Here is a 17,890-nt window from a genome sequence, read left to right on the forward strand (position 1 = left end):
ATGTGAGCAGTGTAGACGCTCTGCAAGTTTTTGCGCAAGAACGGCTATTCTTGCGTAAGAAGCCTGCCGGGCTTTTCTTGCGCAAAAACTTGCGGCATGTCTACACTGCACACGCGTTCTTGCGCAAGTAAATCTACAGTAAAGTGGCAGAACAGAGGGCTTCTTGAGCAGGAGTTATTCCTCTATCCACGAGGAATAAGTCCTCTTGCGCAAGAAGGCAGTGTGGACGGGCAACAGGGGTTTCTTGCTCAAGAAACCCCTCTGGCTAAAATGGCCGTCAGAGCTTTCTTGAGCAAGAGAGCGTCCACACTGCCATGGACACTCTTGTGCAAAAGCACATGGCAGCGTGGATGCGCGCTTGCACAAGAACTCTTCCGCAAAACAGTTCATCTACATCTACACTGGCAGCTTCTTGTGCAAGAACTCTTCCACAAGAGAGCATCTACACTGCCATGTGCTTTTGCACAAGAGATGTGCTTTTGTGCAAGAGCATCCATGGCTGTGTGGACGCTCTCTTGCACAAGAAAGCTCTGACGGCCATTTTAACCATAGGGGCTTCTTGCGCAAGAAATACACTGCCCTCTGCGGGAAGAGCTCTTGCCTGTCTACACTGCCCTCTCGTGGGGAGAGGAATAACTCTTCCAGGAGAAGCCCTGTTTTACAAGGCTGTACTGTAAATGTACTTCTGGAAGAACGCGCGTGCAGTGAAGCTGCCAGTGTAGACGTAGCCTGAGTGTTTTACACTCTCAGCCCTGTTCTTGCCAAGTCCCACGAGCAGGGGCCTGCCTCTTGCTCACAGCTTAGCCTTGCTTTATACTAGCAAAGTCTTGACCAGCGGGAGCGAGGCTTCTGGGCCCTCCTCTAGCCCCCCCCGCCGCAAGGGAGATGCTGGTTCGGAACCCGCCCGCAGGCAAGGGCAGGGAAAGCCCTGGAGCCAGACACGGGGGGGGGGGGGAGGGGACATCCGCACGGGGAGTTCTAAGAACAGGGTAGACGAGCATCCACCTCCCGCGGCCCGGTCCCTCCAGCCCCACAGCGCCCAGCCCAGCGCTCCGGGGGGCGGGAGGCCGTGGGGCCCCCTGTCCCTGGGGCCCCGCGTGGGGCTGCAGCCCCCGGGCCACGAGGGGGCGGGGCAGGACCAGGGGTCCCAGTGCGGGGGGGGCAGAGCCCCCCAGGGGTCCCTGTGTCCAGCCCTGGAGCCACGTGGCTCGGGAGAGGCGGGGCCCCCTTAGTGGGCAGCGGGGGAGGGACCGGGCCCCGCCCACTAGTGGGTGCCACGAGCCTCTGCGCAGGGAGAGCGGACGGCAGCGGCCACTTCCGGCGTGCGTGACCATACAGGCAGCTGACTTCCGGGTCCGCCTCCCCCCCCCCGTGCGTCGGCGTTTGGGCGTCACTTCCTGTGCCAGGCCGAGCCGCCCGGCGTCATTTCCGCTGCGATGGGCGCAGGGGAGGGAGCACTTCCGGGGGCCAGCGCGAGGCTCCGCCCGGCGCGCTGGGCTGTGGGGAGGGGTCACTTCCGGGTAGCGGGGCCGTCCCGGCCGCCATCTTGGGCCGGCTCCTGGCGCTGAGGCGGGGTCGGCGGGGCCCGGGGCCGGCGGCGGAGCGGGTCCCTCCATGGGAAGATGCAGCGGGCGGGGGCGGAGGAGGCGGCGGGGTCGCAGGCGGCGGCGGGGCCCGGGCGGAGCGGGGGGGGCGCGGCCTCCCCCGGGCGGCTCCTGAGGCGGGAGCTGCGGCTGCTCGAGTCCATCTTCCACCGCGGCCACGAGCGGTTCCGCATCGGCAGCGCCTGCCCCGACGAGATCAGCTGCGAGTTCCTGCCCGGCCCGGGCGCCCGCGCCGGGGGGTCCGCGAGCCGGGGCGCGACGCCGGGGCCCGTCCGCATCCACTGCAACATCACGGTGAGGGGGGGGGCTTGGGGGCGGGGCGAGGGGGTTCCGGGGGGGAGGGGGGCTTGGTGAGCGGGGGCGGGGCGAGGGGGTTCCGGGGGGCGGGGCGAAGGGGTTCCTGGGGGGGCTTGGGGGGCTGGGGGCGGGGCGAGGGCCCCCAGGGGGCGGGGCGAGGGGAAGGTGCTAGTGGCCACGTAGTTCCCCCTGTACTGCCCCCAGTGCGGGGTGAGCCCCCCCCCGTGTTGCGGTGGGAGGGGGGGTGGCTTGGCTGCGCGTTAATCTAGGCTTGGCAGGCCGCAGCTGCCTGGGGCTGCAAAGGAAACTCCCCGCCCTCTTGCAGGGAGGGGTTTAAAGCTTCCCAGTCCCACTGGCTCTCGCAGCCTGAGTTTCACAGTCCCGGCCAACTGACTTGGGGGGCACCGTGTGCTTAAAAATAGCCATTCCTCTGTGGGCAGGAGCCCGCCTCTGAACCCCCAGTGAGGGGTTGGGTCTCAGAGGGCTCCTGCCCAGAGTGGGAACATCTGCACTGCTACTCTCGCCCTGTCGCTGACCCTGGCTCTGAGATTCGCTGCCAGCGGATTTTTTTTTCCATCGTTGATGTGCCCTTTGTGAGGCAGAGTTTGGTCCAGCCAGCTTTTCCTCCTTGCTGTGAACCCCAGGAAATAAAGGGCTGTGATAGGGACACTGAGATGAGCCCCAACCTCCAATGCTAAATCCATCCTCACAAATACAGTCGTTTGAATCTCTTTCCCTAAGGATCGGTTCCTGTAGCTTCCTGTGCTCTGGGCTGAGCAAGAACGGGCTGGGTGTTTGAACAGAAAACGAAATGACCTATTTTAGTTAGTCTCCTTCGCAACATGGCTGTAACTGATCCGAAATGCCAATGCACACGCTGCCCCAAAAGGTGCTCCGTTTCGGAGCAGAGTGGGGCTAGACCCAGGGCAAAATGGCATGGAGGGATGGACGTGCTTAGTGTCTGATGTGGGCTTAAAGCGCTAGAGGGGGGCAGTTTGCTCCTCTGCTCCTGACTGCACGCTCATTTCCAGTAACTAATGACCAAAGCTGCCTTGGGATGCTCGAGCCCCCTTAATTTGTTATGCTGCCCGAGGTGCAAGGGGTGCATGGATGAGCTGTGTACAGGGTGCTGGAATATTGCTTAGAACCCCAATTCCACTCTCCTCCTGGGGTCATTCAGATCTGACAGCTGGGGAATGTGTCTCTCCTCTCCCCCCGCCCCTCCATTGACCTTGTCCATTGGGAGGTGCTTGGGTGAGGGCAGACTTATGGCTGGTGCTGGCTGTAGTTTCCAGCCTGCTCAGTGGTGTTGGGTGAAATTGCTCGAGGGAACACCAGATAACCCAGTGGTACTTCTTTCATCTCCTGAAAGCACCAGCGTCCTGCTGCAAAGCTTCTGCTTTTTGCTTTCACGGGCAGGATGGCGCAGAATTACATTCCCTGAACACAAGCCACAAGGTCATTGGGCAGGATTTTGAAATGGTGAGCTGCCGTCTAGAGCAGCCTGCAGTACAGCCCTTGGTGCAGAGTGCCGGTTGGGTTGGTGCATAAACAGGGTCTGCTGCAGACATGCCTGAGCAGGCTTGGCCTGGTATTGGCGCTGTCTCTGCATTGGATTGCTCCTGAGATTACATGGGAGGGGTGCTGTTGGCATGTTGGGACTGGACACTTGCAGAGGTTACAGGCCAAGGTAATGCCCCGGGAGAGGGGATTTTGCTGGTAGGACTGTGTGCATGTCTTTGCCTCTGCAGCTTTTCCATTAGCCCCGTTTCTCAGGACACCTCACAGCTGGAAACGTTTAGTCCAGGACAGACCTCTCTGCTTCGCACCCATGTGCAAGGTCTCTGCCCAGGGTGTTTGCAGGCCACTCGGGAGGAGTTTTTGTTGAAAACACCGGGGTGACAATGTTTGAAATGGGAAGTTTGATCCTTCTGGTGCCCAAGTGACTCCTAGCTCTGCTTGGCCTGGATTTCACAGGACTCTGAGGGATCGAAAGCCAAGGCTGAGCGGCCCCTTTCAGGGACCAGTTGAGCATGTGCACTAAGAGCACTAGCACACCGGGGGGGGGGGGGGGGGCTACACGCTGCAGCAGCCTCCTTGACACACACCTACCTGTTGGGGCCCTCAGGTAGGGTAGGAATTGCAGGCAGCTTGTCCTGAGAAGCAGCATTCTGGGGGGGCCTCTTTCTATGGTGCTGGGAGCGGGGGGGAATTTCCAGAGGACTTGTTTTAAAGTGCTGTCAGCAGCCTGGCTCCGAATGCAAAGCAGAGAGGGTCTGCTACTTGCTCTTACAGGCCGGTCTGTATAGGATTTCATTCCCTCTCCTCACCCCTAGTGCCGCAGGCGGTAGTGTGAAGAGACGTAGACTTTGCCCCCCTCTGTCTCTTGCGCTTGGGGGCTGGAGGGAGCGTAGCGGCACAGAATTGACACAGATTAGTGCCGTCAGCGCTATTGTTTGTTTGCCTCTGTCTGGAATTAGGCTGGAGGGTGGAGTCCTTTTGCTGGACACTGGGCCGTGTATTTCTGGGGAATGTGCTTTGGGGGAGGAGAGGCAGGACTGCAGAAGGGACTGGCTCTGAGGGGTGCTCTGTAACAAGGGTCCAAACACGCCCTTTTCCCTCTTCCCTCTTCCCTAGGAGTCTTACCCGGCTGTTCCCCCAATCTGGTCTGTGGAGTCGGATGACCCTAACCTGGCAGCTATCCTGGAGAGGCTGGCGGAAGTCAAGAAAGGAAATACTCTGGTGAGGAGACAAGGTGTGGGGCGGGCGAGGGGCGGGCGGCTCGAGCAGTACCGCCCTTCTGGTGTGCGGTTCCCTGGTGCGCCCGGTGCGGTTGTGGTGGGATTTGGCGAGTGGCGCTGAGTGGCGAGGGAGTCTCACTTGCCTTGGGGTGGGGCTTGCTCGCTGACTGCAGTCCTGCCTGGCCTGTGGTGTGCACATGCTGCATTCAGAGGCTGCTTTTCCCATGACCGCCCTAGGAATCTGGGTTTGGGGGGGGAGGCTGTTTGATGGTGGGGGGGGGGGTTGTGTGCCTTTTTCTAACACTGTTTGTCTGTCCTCCCTGGGCAGCTTTTGCAGCACCTGAAGCGGATAATCTCTGACCTGTGCAAACTCTACAACCTTCCCCAGCACCCAGATGTCGAGATGTTGGACCAGCCTCTGCCAGCGGAACAGGTACCAGGTCTCAGACAGACGCCTTGGAGGCCACCGGAGGGACAGCCACGCTGCAGTGGCCCTTCTCCCATGAGTCCAACCCACGCTGGCTCCAGTGTGGTGGGGGGAGGGTCTGTGGAACTGGATCTGGGGTGCCCTCCGAACCGGGGCCTGTGTTCCAGGGCTGAGGCTCTTGCACTCCAGGAGCCTGGCAGATGGGTTGGGACCTGTTTTTGCCCCATGCTCAGCCTGGCCCTGCAGCCCGTGTGCCTCTGCTACCGTGCAGAGTAGGCCGCGTGGGTGCGCGCCTTGCTCAGTCCCCATGGAATCGAGGGGGGGGGTGTTCAGCTTTCCTGCCCGAGGCAAATAGCGGCCCTGTTGCCTGGCCAGCGCTGGTACAGCCCCCGCCTAGGGGGCTCCCCCCTGGATAGCTCTGCCAGAGTGTCAGATGTTGCCTCCTGGGAATTCTTAACCCCTGAGGCAGCCCTTGTAGAGGGAACTGCCTGGGGAAGGTTTCTGCCTTCACTTGGGTTTGAAGCTGAATTCCCAGGGTCAGTCTGCACCCAGCCTTTCCTGGAAGCGTTGTAGGGGGTTCTGGGAGCTCCTTGCAGTGAGTGAGGGTCAGGGTTTCATTGGCCTGGGGGCAACTTCCTAGCTGCGATGCCCCTCGTTGGCGCGGATGGTCTGGCTGGCTCCTGCCTGCAGAATGGCAGCAGTTCCCCAGGCCCCGCTCTGACCCTCGTCTCTCCTGACCCAGAGTGTCCAGGAAGAGGTGTCCTCTGAGGATGAAGACGAGGAGATGCCGGAGGTGAGTGTCGTGCTGACGCTGCGGCGGGGGCGGGGGAGGCGAGCAGAGCGGTGAAAGGCTGAGGCGGATTAACCTGCGTGACAGTTGGAAGGTTCAGACCTGGCGCGTGTCCACGGGCTCTGGGAGACCCTTCGGAAGTGCAACGAAGGGCGCTACTCCCCCCTCGCAGGGCATGCTGCGGTAAGGGGATGGTGGCCAGTGACAAGAAGGCACGGGCTTGGCAGCAGACACGCCAGTAGCCAAGGGGCAGTAAGTGCCCACTTCTAACATGGCGAGGGAGCTGGTCTGGGGGCTGCTCAGAAACCCACTTAACTCTGGCATTTTGGGCCTGGGCTTCCTCTTTCAGGAATCCGCAGCCTTTGCCAAGGGAGCAGGGACAGAGCGGGGGAGGCAAGGGACAGGCTAGCTGGTTGTTGGGGAGCAATTGGGAACAGTGAGGCTGGCATGGGGCAGCTGCACCTGCAGAGCCAGTTTGGAAGCCGGTAATGCTTGGAGGTGGATTTCACCCTTGAATGAGCTGCAGCAAGGACCCCGAGTGAGTGGGAGCGGCAGAGTCTGGCACTCCACAGTCTGTCTCTCCACCTGGGACTTGCTTGGAGTCCCATCATTGAAATCAGAGGGTGAGTTTGTGAGAGCTCCATGGACAGACGGGTCCACTCTGAGCCTCACTGCTCGCTTGAGGCAAAGAGCCGTCTGTTCCGGCCTCCAGGCCCCCCGAGTGCAGCGCCGGCTCAGGTCGGATGTCACGCGGCCGCATGGCTTCGGAGGGGCGAGTCTCCCTAGCGCAGTTAACAGTGCAGGGCTGGTGAAACCCGGACCGTCGCTTTCCCAAAACGCCCAGCCCCACAGACCTGTCTGCAGCCTGGCTGAATCTACGTCTTCTGCTGGGAGCTGGGGCCTGGCTCCTAGGCTGCTCTCTGCATGCTTGCCCTGGCGGCAGACCATTGCAGGGTGGGCTGGGGGCTGCCCCAGGCAGTTTTCCCGCCCTTGCCCTGATCCCCGGAGGAGCGAAATGAAAGCGGTGCGCTGGACCCTGCCTGCTGCCCAGGAACTGAGATTTTCCCTGCCCTGGTTCCGACCTGACTTCCCTCTGCCCCAGGCTGGCTTCTGGCACCGCCCGCCCACCAGGGCCTCGTGCCGTCTCCGCCCGTGCTGGGGAGGGAGTTGAGAATTGCCGCGGAGGGGCTGGGCAGCTCCTGCCTGGGCGTCTCAGGGTCCCAGTGCAGCGGCTCGGAGCTGGGCGGCTGGGGTGAGCTCTCTTCACCCTGCCCAGGACACCGAGGACTTGGATCACTATGAGATGAAAGAGGAGGAGCCGGTGGACGGGAAGAAGACGGAGGATGACGGCATTGGGAAGGAGAACCTGGCCATCTTAGAGAAAATCAAACAGAACCAGAGGCAAGATTACTTAAATGTACGTGTCACTAGGAGGGCGGGAGGGGCTGGGGGGCAGAGGGGGCCCAGGGTACCCCATGGAGCTGCAGTGCCTGAGCCGGGTCAGTCCCCTTCGGCTGCCGCGCCCTAGGCCTCGTTGCGCAGTGAGCGGCCAGGCTGATGGGTGTTTCCAAGGAGGGGGCTGCAGGTCACCGCACGTGCCCAGGAGTCCTGGAGAGACGCGCTGGCTCCGGGGAGGATGTGGGGTCGTCTGGGAACCTGAGGGAAGGCCTCCGAGCGGGGGGTTGTCCCAGGGAATCGGCGTCGCTTGCTCTAATGCTACTGGAAGCAGGGGCAGCCGCCCCCCTTGCTGGGATTCCGGCTCCCTGCCCAGCGCCAGGAGGCCAGACCCTTCCCGGGAGACGGTGTCTTGGGGCTAACCCGGGTCTCGCCACTGGGCCTGTCGGGCCCTCCTCCTGCCCCCAGGCCTGGGGCAGCTGTCGTGGGGCGGGGCGGGCTTGCAGTGCAGAGGGGGGCTGCGCTCATGTCGTGTGTTGCGGCTCCGGCCTTGGCTGCGTGGTGAGACCAGAGTAACAATGCGCTTGCCTCCTGGTCCCCCTCCCCGACCCCCTCGCAGGGTGCAGTGTCTGGCTCTGTGCAGGCCACTGACCGGCTAATGAAGGAGCTCAGGGATATTTACCGATCACCAAGTTTCAAGGGCGGTAAGTGGGGGCTGGAATCTGGGGGCTGGGGCCGGGCGGTTTCTCACCCAGCTACTGCCCTGGCCATGCCAGCCTGTCCCATTCCCCAGGGAGAGCTGGTCTGAGCAGGCCATCCCCTTTCCCTGTGCTCCCCAAGGCAGGCCTTGGGGTTCAGGGTGGGGGGCTAGCTCTGGAGCCAGTCCTAGCCCTGTCTGTTCGAGGGGCGAGGTGCTGAGGAGGCCTTCTGACATAGTAGCTGCTTCCCTGGGAGGTGGCTGGGCAGGGTCCCCCGTTCGCAGGGGGCCCTGGTGGCGGCAGGGATTGGCCGTCCCTTCCCTTAAGCACCAGACTCTGGGGGGGGGTCAGCCTGGCTAGACAAGGGCGCTCCCTGGGCCTGCTGATCCAGGCCAGCTCCCGTGGCTCTCAGCGGGTTGCTGCTCCGGGCCTTCTCCCCACGGCGGCTGAGGCGTCTTTGCTCTGCTCCGCAGGATACTATGCAGTTGAACTAGTGAACGACAGCCTGTACGATTGGAACGTCAAACTCCTCAAGTAGGTGGCCTGGCTGAGAGCTCTGGGGTCAGAGGTGGGGCTGGCCTGCCCCGGGCATGGGGGCGTGAGGGGGGAGAGTTCGTGACTAGAGCAGGAGGGTGCTTGGCAGATCTGGGCTGGAGTTCGCGCTCTGCCCCCGAGACGCGCATGTCCTGCCCCGGCTGAGCCTCGGTTTCCCCTGCGCTGTGGGGACCGGAGGGGCAGATTGCAGGGTGCTCTGGTGTGCGAGCCCCCTGCCCTCTGAACGCAGCTAGGCATGGAAAACGTCAGCCGGTTGGCTGATCGAATGGTCGACAGGGCACCTCCGCCTTTGAGGTGTAGCAGCTGCCCCGGGGCTGTTGCTACGCTCCAAAGGCGAAAGCGCTGTGGGGAGCACCGGGCCAGCAGGGGACTCGAGCGGTTCCCTGCTGGTCCTGGGCTCCCTGCGGCGCTTCAAAGCGGCAGACCCCGGGCTCCACGCGGCACTGCCGCCTTGAAGCGCCTCCCCCCGGCCTCTTCCTGGTAGAGGCGGCAAGGGGGGAAGCGACTAGTCGACGAGCATTTGCTTATCGCAGTCGACTGGTCATTCCCATCCCTGCATCCCTTGCCTGGGGCGGGCTGCTGGAAGCTGTTGGCTAGCACCACGCTCACACACGGGCTCCCAGGTGAGGAGGATGCTGCAGGGGCCGGGCTGGGCACCTGAGTCCCTTAGGGCCTGTGTTCCAGCGTCAGTGGGCAGTGCAGATTGGCTGACCCCCCACCTTCCGGGCTGTTCCCTTGCAGGGTTGACGAGGATAGCGCTTTGCACAATGATCTCCAGATCCTCAAAGAGAAAGAAGGGATGGACTTCATCCTTCTCAACTTCTCCTTTAAGGTAAGGCCCCCCCCCCCGCCGGTCTTCCCAGCCCTCGGCCCTCCTGCGGCGGCTCCTAACGGCCCCGCATCTCGCTCTCTCCTCGCAGGATAACTTCCCTTTCGACCCGCCGTTCGTGAGGGTGGTGTCCCCTGTGCTCTCGGGGGGGTAAGTGCCCTTCGGCTCGGCGCTTTGCCCACCTCAGTCCCTTGTCTCTGGGGCAGCTAGGGCTCTGCACTAGCACTGAGGATGCTGCTTCCTCTGGCCTTGCCAAGCTGAGAGGGTGTCTCCGTGTCTGGTGTGAGTCCCTGACTGGGTCTGCAGCGAGCGTCCGGGGCGACACCCTGGTGACACCAGCCCTTAGATCAGTGGCCGTCTCCCCGGGGAAGGCGCTCGGGCCGTTTGGGGGGAGGGCGGGGCCCGGGCGGGGCGGGGGCGGCTGAAAGGCACCAGAGACCTGCTCAGCGGCTGTCTCCCTGGCGGGGGGTGGCTCTGTAGCAATGAGTTCTTGGGGGGGGGGGGGGGATGGCTAGTTCCCTCTGGCTCCGGGGGGCAGACGGACTAGCCTTTGCTGCCAGAGAGCTGGGCGATGCTCCTTAGCGTCACTGACTCGTCTCGTCTCCCCCCCAGGTACGTTCTGGGTGGAGGTGCCATCTGCATGGAGCTGCTTACCAAGCAGGTGAGTGTCTGCCCTGCGGCACGGCCTGTGCGCTCCAGGGTGACCTGGGCGCTGCCCCTTACGGCCCGCGAGTGGCGCCCGTGCTGGGAGTCCATCGGGTGTCTGAAAACCCGGCCGCTAGCGGGAGAGCGGGGAGTCGGCCTCTAGCTCCGAGACTGCCTGGTGTTCCGGGGCTGCCTCCTCCATGCAGCTGCTGCCTTGGTTTTGGGGGAAGGAGCAAACCATTTCCTTCCCGGAGGTTGCAAAATGTGCGGTTGGTGGGTGACGGCGCCCGGCTGCACGGGGAACCCACCGTGGCCTGCTGGGGCGGAGGAGGACGTTGAAACGTTTCCAGCCGTCCGAAGCAAAGCAGATCTCTTCCTTGCTTCTCCCAGGTTAAGGTGCCCGGTTCTGGGGACCCCTCCCCTCCTGCCCCCAGCTCCCTGGGCCTGGCGTTCTTGCTCTTTTCGCTTTGCTAGGCCAGGAAGGGTCATGCAAATGTGCCCAGCACGGCGTGAGCAGCCTGCGAAGGCCGAGCACGCTGGGGCAGGCTGCTAGGCAGGGCTGTTAGTGTAACTGGTCTAGCCGCCCCCTGCAGCGCTGGGGCAGGCCGGCCTCACTCTCGCGCGCTTTGCAGGGCTGGAGCAGTGCCTATTCCATTGAGTCGGTGATCATGCAGATCAGCGCCACGCTGGTGAAAGGGAAAGCCAGGGTGCAGTTTGGAGCCAATAAGGTAAGGGCCTGGTCTGGAGGGGGAGGGGCTCCCCGCCTCTGTTTCTGCAGCATCTACTTTGGGGGCAGCTGAGAGCCGAGACTCCCCGGTGCCGTAAATACTTGGGAGCTGCTGGCGAATTGGGGCAGTAACCCCCATACCGGGCCCCTGGGGCTGCAGGACCCGCTCGGGGGGGCTTCAGGGGATGTGCTCATCCCTATCAGTACAGCGCTAGTGGGCCTGGTGACCCTGCGCGGGGCTGTCAGCCGCCTGCCCGCCGTCTGCCCTGAGCGCTTGCAGCCTGGGGGCTGGGCACAGAAATGGGGGCTGCCCCGGTCCCTGGTGCGCAGAATGACTCCGGCTCGCCCTTGCAGAACCAGTACAGCCTGACGAGAGCACAGCAGTCCTACAAGTCCCTGGTTCAGATCCATGAGAAGAACGGTAAGTCGGGGGCTGCAGCCGGGGGGTGGCTAGTGAGCTGACGGGTCCCTCGCTGCACGGCCACTCCTGGAGGGTGGATGTCGGGCAGGGGAGACGCGGTGGCATCTGTGGAGCGGGTGCCAAGCAGGGCATCTGGCCGTGTTACCCTGGTCGTGCTCCTGGCTTCCCGCTACCCAGCTGCTGGGAGCTTTACCCGCCTTAGCCATGGGGAACCTAGCAGCTGGGCAGAGCCGGGCCAGCTGGGCTAACTTGGTGTCTGGAGAGCTGCAGCTGCTCAATGTCACACGTGGCTTTGCCTAAGACCAAGGGGAGTTGCTGCCTGCCCGGGACTCTTCCGTGTGCTCAGCCTCCCGAAAGCAGGGTGCGAGGGCCAGGGCGGGGTTAGCGGGTGGTAGCTGGCTAGCTAAGCCGGGAGCCCTCCAAGGTCGTGCTGCCAGGTAGAAGAACCGCTCTGCCGGCAAAGCTCTTGCGAGTAGCTTTTCTCCAGCCTCTCGGGCCTGGCTTCGGCCTGCTGGCGGGACTGGAGCGGGCATGACGTACCAAGAGCCAGGCTGACCTCGCTGGAGGAGGGAGTGTTCAGCGTTCACACCCCGCAGCACTTCGGGGCTGGGCTGGGCAGTAATTGATGCGGGGGCACGCCAAGAATGTCGCGAGTGGTGTGGGGCTGCCCTCTTCCCTGGGGGGGGGGGTGCAGGGGCTGGGCGGGAGTTGGGGGAAGGAGGGGCTGTGACCTGGGGCAGCAGATTGGAGGGCAGGGCCTGGGGGGTGCAGGAGACGACTGGAAGGGGGTTATGGGCGGGGGCAGGGTCTAGGAGGGGGTGGTGACCTGCGGCGGGAGTGCAGGGGGTTTGGGTTTGGGCTCTGGCCTGGAGGTGCTCACCTGAGGCTGCTCCCAGCCCTGCCTGCTGCAGCCCTGCACGTCACTCGGGCCGTGTGTATCTGCACTGCGCACCCCTTGGAGTGGGGGGGGGGGGGCGTGGCATGGCTCCAGCAGCTCCCATTGGCTGGTTTCTAGCCAGTGGGAGTTAGGCGATTGTTCTGGGCATGGGGGTAGAGCGCCCCCCCCCCCCCCCCCCCCCGGGGCATGCAGCGCAGACACATGGCCCTGGCAGCTGGCTGCTTTGAGCGGCGTGCGGGGACGTGGTAGACAGGGCACCTGGCAAGGGGCCCACTAGGCCGTGGGCTCGTAGCAGGCCACATCTGGCCCGTCCCAGGGGAGGCCAGCGTGGCCAGCTCTCTGCCCTCACAGCTGCAGGCTCTCCGGGAGGCGCTCGGCGAGTGGAAGGGTGCAGGGACCTGGGGTGACGGCTCGGGGGAGGCTTGCTGAGCAGCGTGGCCGGCCTTGTCCCTCCCACGGTCTCTGCTCTTGTTCCAGGCTGGTACACACCGCCCAAGGAGGACGGCTAGCGCTGGCAGGTGGCCGGGCTTGGCAGGACCCCTGGGTTACTTGGAATGCTGTCCTTGGCTCGTCAGACGCCTCCGTGGCTTGCTCCCGGGCTGCGATCGCTCTGCCTGTCTGCGGGGCAGGAACGGCTGTTATACACGGTGTGCGCAGTTGGACTGACGTGGAACTCGCTGGACCCTCGCTAGCAGGCACCCTTATTCAGACAAAACTCTTGAGCCCCGTGTATCGCTGGAAACTTGCGACTCTGCTCCAGTCTAGAGCGTCCTCCTCACCTATGCTACGGATTTAATTTATTTTCTTATTTCATGTACACTGCTTTTTTTGGTTACAGTGTATGAGGGATGTGTATGGAAAATGTATCTTTGGAGACAAATTACAGTTTGTTAATTTGAAGGGGCGGCCCTGTTTGTCTCCAGTTACCACTGAGCCGGGCAAGCCCAATTCCCTCCCCTGCGGCTCTCCCCAGCCCACTGCGGTGGGGGTGGGGCGGCTCGTCTCTCCTCAACTGCCCCTTTTCGCTGGCCCAGATCCGCTTGGGATCAGCACGTCAGAACCCTCCAGCAGCCGTGGACTTCGAGCCCTTGAATTCCCTGCCGGGGGAGGGGGGGGGGGCAGCTAGCTCCTTAAGCTGCTAACTCGGGAACAGATTTAAACCGCCAAGTTTCTCAGGCCTGGAGAGCGGCGGCGAGAGTAGCTCGGAGGAGGGGTGCGCCGTTGGGCAGAAGCGCGACGCTTGCCCACGTGTAGAGTGCGCCCGTCTCCCTGGAGCCCGTCTCGGCCCCTGAGACGTGGCTGAGCAAAGCTCTGCTCCTGGGAGACAGCTGGGCCCGGCTCCCTGCAGAGGTAACTCGGCATCTCCCCTGCCGAAACCAGTGAGGTGGGGCTACTGGCTGGGTGGAGGACGGGCTGAAAGGCCCCCTTGTTTGCTGCCTCCCCCCCCCCCATATCCCAGAGCTGCTGCTGGACTGATCATGGCAGTGGGGCTACTGCCCTGTAGCCTGCCTCCATTTCCGCGGAGGCGTCCGGCTCTGCCTGTTTCGCCCTGGCTGCTGTCTTGCCAGCTGTGAGCTCTGGCGCCTGAGCCCCTCTGGCCTCTACCTGTGGGCCATGAGAGCAGGGTCTCAGAGCGGATCATCCCACATCTGCCTCCGGGGAGGCGCCTTCCTTCCTGAAGCAGCTGCTGCAGGGGGCCCCCGGCTCTCCTCACTGTGACAGCTTCCAGTCCAGCGCCCCCTGCTGCCCTGACAGAGTTCGGACCCGGGGCAGGGCGTGTGGGGTACTGTTCTCCAGCTCGGTCCCTGGGTCGCTTCCTCTTCCCCTCTGGCCTCCCTTCAAGGTGGCATCTGCGCCGCCCTGGCCTGTGGCGGGGTGCGGCTGCATCCCTCGGGCCGCAAAGCCGGCCTGCGGCGTTGCTCTGAGCTCCACGGCACGTGGAAGATGCTCATTATCTGACCCAGCAGCCTTCCTGCTTCCCACCGTGGTGCTCCGGCAGGCCTGCCCCGTTCCCCCAAGAAGGAAGTCATGCGGGGGGCGGCCGTGCTGCTTTCCTTGCTGACGTTAGGGGAGTTCCTCTCTGAAACCTGCCTCAGGTCCGCTCTTCTGTGTCCAAGTTCCTGGCTGGGGGGTCGCAGCAGGGCGGGGGCATAGCGGAAGCCACTTCCCCGTCCAGCCACTTGGAACCAGAGCAAAGGATCCTACAAATCGGGTTCGCCGGCCTCGAGACGGGGGTGGGGGGTAAATATCTTAACGGCTTCCCAGCCGCAGCCCGTACCCACCGGCTCCCGCGGGTGAAATGGGGCTGAGATGGGAACCAAACAAGCTTCTTTGCCCAAAGAGCCAGACCAGCTTGGCTCTGAGCCATGCAAACTCTGGCCCCAAACGCAGACCCTGGGTGAGATGGGGGCGGGGAGACCACCGCCCATTGCTAAGGGATTCAGTTAGCCAGCGGTGGGGGGAAGAGGCTGCTCCCACCGGCCTGGCCCTTCAGTGACCTGGTTACGTGGTGAGGCAGCCGTGGTCCCCAACGCGGTGCCCGTGGGTGCCATGGCGCCCGCCGAGTGATCCGGGCCGGCCCCAGCCGTTCTTGCGCCCAGCAGCCCCAAAAGGCTGGGTTAACCGTTCACAGCCCCAGGCGAGCCAGGCTGGCTGAGTGATCTGAGCCTGGGATTGTCCAAGGAGCTACCTGACCTGGGTGCCTCCGCTTCCACCGACTTTCCAGCCCCCTCAGGCTGGGTTCAGATCCCCCTGAGCCGCGGGGAGCCCCGAGTGTGACTCGGCCAGTAGAGTAGGAGGGTTACTGGTTCTCTGGGGGACAGGCGACGGTCGCAGGACGCACTGAGCGCCGACAGCCTGATCCCTGCTGGGGGGCAGGGCTCCAAGGGCCCTGAGCCCCCTGGCCCTGGCTTTAGTCCGTCTTGCTCGTCTTCCTCCCCCAGACAGCCCCTTCTCCCAGCCCCCGGTCACTCCCTCCCCCGGGCAGCCCCCCCTTCCTCTGTTCCTTCCCTTGCCAGGTGAGAAGCTGCGGGGCCACAGCCTACCTGTCTTGGCTCAGGAGGCCGCCCCATCCCCCGCTGGGCCCCACAGATCACAAAAGCAGACAGCACCCCCACTACAGCACAGCACACTTAGATCTCCCCCTCCCCTCCCTTCAGAACACAAACTCCAGCTGCCCTCCGGCCTGGACCAGCGGGAACCTGCCCAGGGTGGGGGAGTGACGAAGGGTGGATCTGGCCACGGTCAGGAGCCCGGAGCTCGGCTGCGCTGGCTGGTGGCTACAGACCCTGCCTCAAAGCCAGGCTACCCGTGTCCGCCTGTGCTGCAGCCCCGGGCAGGTGAGCGGCCCGGCTGCAGGGCCTTGTCCTCACCATCTCCAACTCCCTCTGGCCCCTAATGCCCCCAGGCAGGAACTGGCCTGAGGCGGTGACTCATTTGGGGGCCAGGCCCCCACCTGGCCCCCTTCCTGTAACCAATCAGCTGAGCCCACGGTGCTGGAGGAGGGCTGGCTAGTAGGCGGGAGGCAGGGGGACAGACCCTGGCTCCCTTCCAGTTCTACAGAAAAAGGTCACTGAGGGAAGTTCCCATGGAAGCAACTGGGGGGGAGGGGGCTGTGCTAACCCTGGGGAAACCAGACAACCCCCCCCCCCTCCAGCATCACAGTTCCCTGCCCCGTGCACACATGGTCACCTCCTCTCAAAAAGACACACGGGCACTGGGAAAAGTTCAGAAAAGGGCAACAAAAATGCAGCAGGTTTGGAACAGGTCCCCGAGGAAGAGAGATTACAAAGACTGGGACTCTCAAGTAGATCAGGATCCGCCAGTAGATCTTGGCGCCTCTGGCAGGTGATCCTGACTGGCTTGGCACTGGCACGTCAGTTGCCCCTCCACCCAATGTCATGCTGGCCCTGCCCTCTGCCTTGGAAAAGAGGAGATGAGGGGGATATGATCAAGGTCTATGCAATCGTGACTGGTGTGGAAAAAGTGAATAAGGAAAAGTTATTTACTTGTTCCCATAATATAAGAATTAGGCGTCACCAAATGAAATGAACAGGCAGCAGGTTTAAAACAAACAAAAGGAAGTTTATCGCATGGTGCACAGGCAACCTGTGGAACTCCTCGCCAGAGGATGTGGTGAAGACTAGGACTTGAACAGGATTCAAAAAAGAGCTAGATCGATTCCTGGAGGTTAGGTCCATCAATGGCTATTGGCCAGGCTGGGTAGGGACGAGGTCCCTTGCCTCTGTGTGTCGGGAAATGGGTGACAGGGGAGGGATCACGTGACGATTCCCTGTTGGGTTCCCTCCCTCCGAGACACCCAGCTTTGGCCGCTGTTGGCAGACAGGCCCCTGGTCTGGATGGACCTTTGGTCTGTCCTAGTCTGGCCGCTCATATGGCCACGTCTCCCGAGGGCAGCTGGAGGCAGGTGCCCCCTTGCGGACTCCAGCTCCAGGCTCGCTCTGGTGCCCGGCTCCCTCCTACCCTGCAGCACGGGTGCAGCGTGCCAGGCTGTGAGGCTGGCACCAGGCAAGCAGGGTTCTTCCGCCACGTCCAGCTCCCGCCTCCACAGAGCAGCCCCCGGCCCCCTGCCCCTCCTGAGTCGTGACCCTGCCAAGCATGTCCGCACTAGGGCGGCTGGCGTAGGAGCCCCAGGGGAACGGGTCGGTGCTGCGGATGCTGGAGAGCTGGCCTGGGCATTACACTGGTCCAAGGCTCAGAGACATCCCGTCCGTGCCCAAGGCAATACCAGCTCACCGTGGCAGGTGTGACCAATGCTCAGGTGCATTTTGGGGCCCCCAGGGGAAAGAGCCGTGCTCAGGGCTCCACCTTAGCTCCATGGGAGACAGGCCCACCACCCTACCAGGCAGGACTTGCCGGGCCGTGGGGCTCAGGGAAGACAGAGGGGTGGGCGGGGCCTGCCATGCACCAGATGGCAGGACTCTCACTCGGCTCTGTAACTGACCCAGGGTTTCCCAGCTTCCAGGGCCTGGGGTGGGCTGCTAGCCGGGCACGTGGAGATCCAGGGTTAATGCCCAGCTCCCTGCGACGTCATTCTGCACCCCTAACACGAGGCCACTGCTACCCCCTGTGACGGCGCGTCGGGGACCCCTTGACCCTGCACCCCGTCTGCAGCAAGATGGGACTCCGCCAGCCAGGCGAATGGGGGGGGTTATTGCTTCTGCGAGGTGCAGCCCGGCCCGGGTTCTAGATGGGCATCGAAGTGAGGGGGCTGGCAGCCTCAGACCCCTTGGGGCGGGGTCCACGGGCCCCTGACCCCCCAGCACTCGGCTTAGGCTCTTCTCTTCCTGTTTTTCCCCTGACAAACTGACCAGCTCCCAGGCCCTGCCCCCCAACCAGGTGGTCGTCTCCACCTCCCTCCCTTTGTCTCCCCCCAACCCACCCCGGAAGAGCCTCGTTCTCTGCCCAGGCTGGGCCTAGTGTCTGGGCCAATCCACACGTGGGCGAGTCCGTGGGAATCTCACCTCACCGCAGCCAGGTGGGGGCACCGGGTCACGGAGCAGACAGCCCCCCCCAGGTCACACCCGCCCCAGGGTCATGGGGCGTGAGGCACGCAGGGCAGGCTATGAAGGACGAGAAACCAGAAACCAGCTCTTCCCTTCCCGAGCACGGGAACCTTTCCTGCAGCGACAGATCCCAAGTGCAAGGTGCTAGTTCATCTGGGGCATTACTGGGGGTGGGGGGGGGGCAAGCCGCCAGCCAATGGGAAATGAGAATTCTCCCTGCCAGAAAATCCAAGGGGGGGGGCGCTTCCTTCACGTTACACCGGCCCCAGCTCGGAGCTGAACGGCTCGGAGGCCCAGCAAATCGGGGCTAGGCCGGCACCGAGCAGCAGGAGCTGGGA

The 17,890-nt window shown here is 63.3% G+C and overlaps 1 protein-coding gene across 1 annotated transcript; it reads left to right on the plus strand.

Annotated features, from left to right (window-relative positions):
• The first annotated feature begins 1,516 nt into the window (after positions 1 to 1,516).
• Positions 1,517 to 12,927, plus strand: UBE2Q1 (ubiquitin conjugating enzyme E2 Q1). Its single transcript, XM_075907370.1, has 13 exons — positions 1,517 to 1,898; positions 4,539 to 4,643; positions 4,971 to 5,075; positions 5,812 to 5,862; positions 7,136 to 7,276; positions 7,874 to 7,958; positions 8,426 to 8,486; positions 9,249 to 9,339; positions 9,428 to 9,486; positions 9,949 to 9,997; positions 10,614 to 10,709; positions 11,063 to 11,129; positions 12,505 to 12,927. Exons 1-13 carry the CDS (start codon positions 1,623 to 1,625, stop codon positions 12,534 to 12,536), a joined length of 1,218 nt encoding a protein of 405 aa, XP_075763485.1. The 5' UTR covers positions 1,517 to 1,622; the 3' UTR covers positions 12,537 to 12,927.
• The last annotated feature ends 4,963 nt before the right edge of the window (positions 12,928 to 17,890 follow it).

The sequence above is a fragment of the Pelodiscus sinensis genome, chromosome 24, assembly GCF_049634645.1.
Source record: "Pelodiscus sinensis isolate JC-2024 chromosome 24, ASM4963464v1, whole genome shotgun sequence".
NCBI lineage: Eukaryota > Metazoa > Chordata > Testudines > Trionychidae > Pelodiscus > Pelodiscus sinensis.

What these genes read in the sequence shown, in the direction of transcription:
- UBE2Q1 (XM_075907370.1), top strand. Translation starts at nt 1,623, where the DNA reads ATGCAGCGGGCGGGGGCGGAGGAGGCGGCGGGGTCGCAGGCGGCGGCG. An exon ending in TGGAGCTGCTTACCAAGCAG is followed by an intron (nt 9,998 to 10,613) that starts GTGAGTGTCTGC and finishes CGCGCTTTGCAG; the next exon opens with GGCTGGAGCAGTGCCTATTC. An exon ending in TCAGATCCATGAGAAGAACG is followed by an intron (nt 11,130 to 12,504) that starts GTAAGTCGGGGG and finishes CTCTTGTTCCAG; the next exon opens with GCTGGTACACACCGCCCAAG.